Source organism: Gracilinanus agilis, chromosome 3 (genome assembly GCF_016433145.1).
Source record: "Gracilinanus agilis isolate LMUSP501 chromosome 3, AgileGrace, whole genome shotgun sequence".
Lineage (NCBI taxonomy): Eukaryota > Metazoa > Chordata > Mammalia > Didelphimorphia > Didelphidae > Gracilinanus > Gracilinanus agilis.
This window is the reverse complement of record NC_058132.1, coordinates 631,147,542-631,154,713: the sequence shown is the minus strand read 5'-3', so window position 1 is coordinate 631,154,713 and position 7,172 is coordinate 631,147,542. Positions and strand designations below refer to the sequence as shown.

At 35.3% G+C, this 7,172-nt stretch overlaps 1 protein-coding gene across 1 annotated transcript; it reads right to left on the bottom strand.

The window, feature by feature from the left end:
* Positions 1–391: 391 nt before the first annotated feature.
* DIPK2A (divergent protein kinase domain 2A) lies at positions 392–6,405 on the bottom strand. Its single transcript, XM_044667612.1, has 3 exons — positions 6,380–6,405; positions 5,666–6,003; positions 392–723 (listed from the first exon to the last, which is right to left on the bottom strand). Exons 2-3 carry the CDS (start codon positions 5,910–5,912, stop codon positions 392–394), a joined length of 579 nt encoding a protein of 192 aa, XP_044523547.1. The 5' UTR covers positions 5,913–6,003; positions 6,380–6,405.
* Positions 6,406–7,172: the final 767 nt, after the last annotated feature.

Sequence of the window (7,172 nt, the reverse complement as noted above, 5' to 3'; positions counted from 1 at the left end):
CAGGCCATTCTAACTTGACTTTCCAAGTAAATGCAAGAGCTTCACAAAACTGTGATACTAATGCAGATTATGTCAAGTACCCTTTGATACACAAGCCAATTAAACTATCGGATTTCTCCAATAGCTTTACAAATTTTACTAATCCACCCCTCAGTTTATTCAGGGGAGAAAGTCAATGGTAGCTCAAATCTTCATAAGAGAGATATATTTTTTTGCAGAGAAGCATCATATTATATCTTTGAAATGCCACATTCAATTAATCATTAACATGTAAGATTTACTAGATTAAATTTATCTTTTGAAGTTATCTTGCAAATTTAATTTCTCCACAAAAGCAATGTTTTAGTTTTAGCCAGTGCTAGTCAAAGGGAAAAAGGAAAATTGGCATGGACTACCTCCCATTGTTACTCAATTGTGCTAAATATTCCCGCAGTTCTTTTGCAGCTTGGAATCGGCCAAATCGCTTCTTTGGGTGGGCACACTCATCAAGCAAGGCCTCTAATCGGCCATCTTTGGCAATTTCGCCTGGTGGGTCATGAAGTAGTCCTCCAGAAGTGCCACGCCAAGTGGCATGTCTAGACAAGAGGTTCTGACAAATAGCATAGTAATTGTGATCCACAGTGGCACGAGAACAAAGAATTTCTTTTGAAAATGATAAGCAAGCTTCTTTATCACAGTCATCAAACTTGCTTTCATACCATACATCCCAGTTTTCAGGTTTATCTGTGAAAGAAAGAGGAAAATATGCTATGAAATGTTACAGGTATTATGCATCTTCTATGGCAAAGAAGGTAGCATCTATTTTAGAAAAGGCAAAGAAGATGTATATATTTATATAGTTAGATACATGTACACATTGAAAGTTTTAGAAGCAGCCAAATTTACAAGTCTAAGAATAAGGGAAAGAAAAAGAGTGGAAAAATTAAGTTTTCCCCTTCATTGACACTATTTCTTTCCATAAACAACAGAAACAAGAAATCCAAATACTACACATTTTGGAATTAGCTCTTATCAACCAGATTCAGTTCATTTTGGTCTTTAATGATCTATTCTTTTTTAAAGGATTTTTTTTTAAATTTTAAACCCTTAACTTCTGTGCATTGACTTATAGGTGGAAGATTGGTAACGGTAGGCAATGGGGGTCAAGTGACTTGCCCAGGGTCACACAGCTGGGAAGTGTCTGAGGCCGGATTTGAACCTAGGACCTCCCGTCTCTAGGCCTGGCTCTCAATCCACTGAGCTACCCAGCTGCCCCCATTTAATGATCTATTCTTAAAGAGCTATACCACATTTCCATAGTAAAAGTTCTTTGGTGTATCTAGATTGGTTTCTTTAGCCAATTCCCCTCCTTTCTTCCTTGTAATTCTTTGCACTCACAGAATTCAATTCCTAAACATAACATCATTGGACACAACTTAGACTTGCATTACAGAATTTTAAGCCACGGGATATTCAGTTACTGAATAAATATTCAGTTACTGAATAAATAATGAAAGCTGCACTCCAAAAAACCTGAAATTGTATGTCAAAACATGACAAGTTTTCCTTTTCTTCTCTATCACAAATTCTAAGACAGGGTGATCATTGTCCTCTAAGGTTTCCATCATTTCTGTTATAGTAACCTGTTCCTTCTTTTTTTTTTCAGAATCAGATCCAGAATAGGAATTTCTTTCAAAATTTCTTCTGCCTCCCTTAAAGATAAAAGTATAAGGGAAGCAAAAAGAACATTAGCCTATTAGGTTTTGGCAAAAAACAAAACAAACAAAAAAACAACAACAAAGGATTATTATATCATGCCTTTGTGCTATGCTTGTGATCATTCTCCCATTCTCCCAAGAAATGATGGTATCATTTCTGATTCTGCCTCCATGGAACTCCACTAAAAATGGTCTCCATCATGTTTGGGTCCCAAATTCACCCTCTTAATGACATTTATGTTCACCATCCTGCTCATTACATGTTCTAGTCCTTCGAATAAGTTACACTCAGTGGCAAGACAATTTCAGTGATTAGTCTCACCCAAGTTTCAGTTATTTCTATAAGGTCAGTTTCGCTCCTGTGCATCAAGAACTCTTAATTCATATCCCTTCTTACCCAAATGTTGGGCATTGATAAGACCACAGATTTTCTCATCGTTTCTTAGCTTTTGCTTCCTGTGATTTTGTGTATCTATAAACTAAAGCTATTCTCAATACTGGTAACTCTCTTACTCTCCCATACTTTTGAATGAAGTCTTATAAAGACTCCAGACAAATAGATTTTTAAAAGTTAAATCTCTAGTATCATCATACCACGTCCAATTCTCAATATATGCTTCCTCCCTTCTCCCAGTGGGCCATATTTTATAACAAAGAATTTTAAAAGCAAAAAAAAAAAAGTTTAGGAATATTGGCCAAAGACATCAACCAAGTCCAATGTTACATGCAGCATTTCATACTCGTCATCTCCCACCTTGGCAAAGAAAAGGAGATGCATTCCTGTGTCTTCTTTGGAGATAAACTTGTTCATTATGATTTCATAATATTCTGTTTCTATTACCTTATTGTTTTTCTATTCTTAATATTGCAGTCACTGTAAACTATTTTCTTAATTCTGCCTCATTCATTTTGCATCATTTCATATAAGTTTCCCCATGCTTCTTCACATGATAGTCTTCATATTCACTTACTCTTGGGGTACAGTATTATATTATATTCATATATCAGATGTATTTAGCCATTCTTTAATAAATGGTCTAGATCTACGTTTTTTCTAGTCCTTTGCTACTAGAAAAAAACACTACTATAAATATTGGGGTATATGTAAATGAAACCTTCCTATCTTTGACATCCTAGATCTTACCAGTGAGATCCCTGGGTCAAAGGTTTTGAAATAGCTTAGTCATTTTATTATAATTCGAAAATGCTTTCCAGAATGATCAAATAAGATTATAATCTACCTTGACTACAGTCATATTCATCCGAAATAAATGCAAAAGTCTTCTAACTTTAAAAACAGTGGATTAATGTGTGTCCCCTTCTACAACTTCTGCCAACCCCTCATTGGCCATGTCCATCTTTGGGCATTTTTGTTAAGCAAACACATTTTTACTGGCCCTTATTAGGTATTCTCCATCCTTGGAAAGGAGCCAATCATTGCAAGTGTTGCTCTCTAACAGTAATTTAACTCTTTAGCTATAATTATTTACAGAAAAAAATGGCACTTTTAACACCTTCAGAGCTATGTTTATATACAATTAAAACTCTAATTATAAATTATGTGTAAGCCTTCATAAAGGCTACCTAAAATCCTCATGGTATAGTGGGAAAAGTATAGTCTGAATATTTGGATTTAAACCCCTAGCTATCTCACTTAATGGTTGTATGCCTCAGAAAAACGCTTTTCTGTATATGGGTCTCAAGTTTCCTCATTTGCAAAACGAGGGGAGAGGATGGCTATTTTACCATGTAAAAGATACTGTTCAGTGTCTAGAAATTTTGAATGTTGTTTATTAGTTCTAAGAGTTCTCTTATAAGTCAGTTGTTTGAAATTTAAAATACAGAAATGTTTTACATATGGAAAAAACACATCTATAGATATATCTCTCCACACACGACATGCCCATGCGCATACATACATGGCCACGTGCAGGTTCAGGGACACACATGAACCTAAAGGCACACATAAATGTGCCATGTATTAATACATGCATATACCTACACATAGACAACATATTGTGCATGTGCATACAAAATACACACACACAATTGTCACTGAAGCTATACTCTACTAATAATAGCAAAACCTGACCATCTTTTTAAAACCATTTCTATTGACAGATGAGTGACATTTCAGGATGCCAAGAACATGTTTCTTCTTACAAGACAGAACCCCCGATTTCATCTCAATGGTTGCTGTAGCACAAGCAATGAATTTTAATGTTGGGGTGAGAGCCACTGCTTTTAGAGACTTAAACACAAGGCTCTGGAGTTGTTAATAGTTAGCACAAAGTCTCAGCTAGAGAGAAATTTCTTGGGGGATCCAGAAGGGGACTAGAAGGGAAAAACAAATTATAGGCATGTTCTTGGAGATTTCAGAAATCTACTCTGGCAGCTGTACCAACAGTCATTCCAGTGGCATCAGACTGTTTATATATATGATTCAAATGTTCTAGTCCATAATAAAAACAAACATTTGCCTTTTTTTGTTTAAGCCCTTACCTTCTGTCTTAGAACCACTATTGTATATTGGTTCTAAAACAGAAAAGTGGTAAGGGCTAGGCCATGGGGGTCAAGTGACTGCCCAGGGTCACCCAGCTAGGAAGTGCCTGAGGCCATATTTGAACCCAGGACCTTTCATCTCTAGGCCTGGCTCTCAATCCACTGAGCCACCCAGCTGCCCCCCAAACATTTGCCTTTCTAAAGTAAGGTTATACTAATGAGTTTATTCTCAGATCACTGATAGCAGTTATGATTATCAATGTTAATATTTTTAGGCAATAAAAAAATGAAAACCGTGTTTCTTGCAAATCAGAACTTGATTTTATATCATTGAATACAGATAGCTTAGCTTATTACTGTTTCGTGGGTCACACAGTATTGTCTCTGATAGATGAGTTAATTCATAAAATCAAGTACTTTATGACTAAATCTAATGAGACTTAACCATGAGCAAGAATTCCTTGTAAAATAAAAACTGGTTATCAACACACACATATGCACACACAAGGATGTCTTTTCAAAGATTTACTCAATACTTCAAAGCAATGTGAACAGTTTTAATTTTAAATATTGATTTTAAAATTAAATGGCAGAAGAGGCAGTTATGTGTCTCTCAGTGTATAGATACAGACTGGAGAAAGGAGATCCTGGGTTTAAATCTGACTCTGGATAGGTCCTACCTGTATAGCCCTGGGCAGGTCATAACCTCAAAATGTATTTTAACCCCTTAAATGCATTAAGTGCATTAACCTCTTACCACTCTTTTGCCTTGGAACCAATATTTAGCATGGATTCTATTAGGAATATTATTAATGAGTAAGTAATTCTGATAAGTTGAGAATTTTGCTAAGTTGCTTTAAGACCAGTTTTGAGCTGTGGAGCCCAAGGTTCTGTGAGATTCTATTAAGAATTCTCAGGTGGTTTTGTTTTGTTTTTTAACTGCCATTCTGAACTGGAAAATTCTGAGCAGCTTCTCACGAGTCTTGTCTCTTAAAGAATACGAATACATGAGTACAGAGGAATCGACAACTTCATATTGAAAAAAGGTAGAACTGCTTTGAAATACAAATACCCATCAGCTCCACCACAGGTAGGGAGCCATTTTAGTACCCATTTTAGTCTTCTAAGAGCAATGGTGTCAAATTCAAGAAGGGCCACACACAAAGTGACTCAGAAAATTATATATTAGCATTATCTATGTTTTAATTGTATTTTTATTTACTTTGTTAAATGTTTCCCAATTACATGTTAATCTGGTCCCAGCAGCACTTAAGTGTTGTGGATGGCGTGTGCCCATGCAAATCTGATACCACTAATCTTAAACAAGTGGGGAAAAAAAGAATGCAAGAGAAAGAATGGCTCTTAATTTAAGGAGTTCTAACTAACTATAGACAAAATGAGAAAATTGTTTTATGTGTATCCAGTTGAATTTTGAGGAAGAGGGAAATAAAATTAAAAGTACTTACTTTGCCTAATTAATTTTTTGTCGGCAACCAAAACATTTTCAGCATCTACAATGATTACTTTTCCATCTCTAGGACCAACTGCAAAGTTGTCAAAACTGACATCTAGGAGGTAGAGTGCAAATTCAAAGTCATTGTTGGTAAGCTGCTCTGCTATTTCCATTAACTGCCAAGCCAAATCTACACGTTTTTCCCAGGGTGCGTTGAAGTAGCTCCATAATTCTTCACCAACATAATTTACAGCTACCATTCTCCCGCATGCTCCAAGGTATTTTGCAAATGGCCAGCCCTCATCAGATGGAAAACTCTGTAAAAGAGGTTTACACAAGTATTTTAAATTCCAATATATAAAGGCATTACAAAGATATTACTTACACAGAGTAGTTTTCTGATGGCTGCATAATAAAGATATTCAAGGACAAATATTAATGTTAGAACTATAGAACTGGTTAAATCTTCACGTTTTTAGGTCAAAAGCTCAAACAAAATACATTTAGGTACTGTCATAGAGTGGCTACTACCTATGTTATTCACTGTTATTATGGATCAAGGAAATCACTTTGTGATAGTTATTAGCTCTAAAGGAATTTTCTATTAACACAAATCACACTTAACAAAAGATTGAGAATACTTCTAGCAAAGCTTTCCTGCTAACAGGTATACATATTCTTCCTTTCCTGTCCAAAGATTCCCCTTGACAAAGGAGATAGGAGAAAAAATAGGAGTAGAACCCTTTTGTTTTCTTTTATCATTAAGTGAGAGCTGTTCTTTTTCTTTCTGGTCTTCGTTTCCCCCATACAGCTTCACACAAATAGACTTCACTTTTCTGCTGTCCTTACTTTTCCTTACCAGCCTCCTAAGTTTGGGCAGCAAGGTGGTGCTACACTACACAGGCTCTGAAGCTGGAGTTAAGAAGACTATCCTCAGACCCTTCAATGTGTGACCCTGAGCAAGTCACTTGACTTATTTGCCTCATTTCCCCTAATTTTAAAATGGGGATAACAACAGCACCTACCTTTCAGGGTTGCAGTGGGATCAGATTAAATAATAATTGTTACGCATTTCACACAGTGCCTAAAACATAGGAAGTACTATAAAAATATTCTCTATTAATAATAATAAAGATGGTGGTAATAATATTCATTATATGGGTGTCTTAACTCCTTATACATTGTTAACTTCATAAAGGAAGGGACCATATCTTATATAATCTCCTACTTACACAACATGGAGTTTTGCATATATGACATATCTAAAATTGAGTCAGATGGCTAAATATCTAAAAAGAACTTTGTCAAGTGTAAAGTAATATGTAAATGTGAACTATAATTTTATTTTAATATTGAACATAATCCAAAAGCTTAAAATGCAACATACCAGAAAATTACATACATCTGAAATTTTAAAAACTACTCGGTGGCATATATTGCCTCTAAATTTATTATTTTTCAGTTGAGAATTAGTATAGGATTTAAAATGAACAAGACAGTATTGTGCACTAGTAGATTTT

Excerpts from the sequence above, each read along its gene's own strand:
- DIPK2A (XM_044667612.1), bottom strand. The coding sequence starts at position 5,912 with ATGGTAGCTGTAAATTATGTTGGTGAAGAATTATGGAGCTACTTCAAC. Across the intron at positions 724-5,665 it reads CAAAAAATTAATTAGGCAAA|ATAAACCTGAAAACTGGGAT; the intron begins GTAAGTACTTTT and ends TTTCTTTCACAG.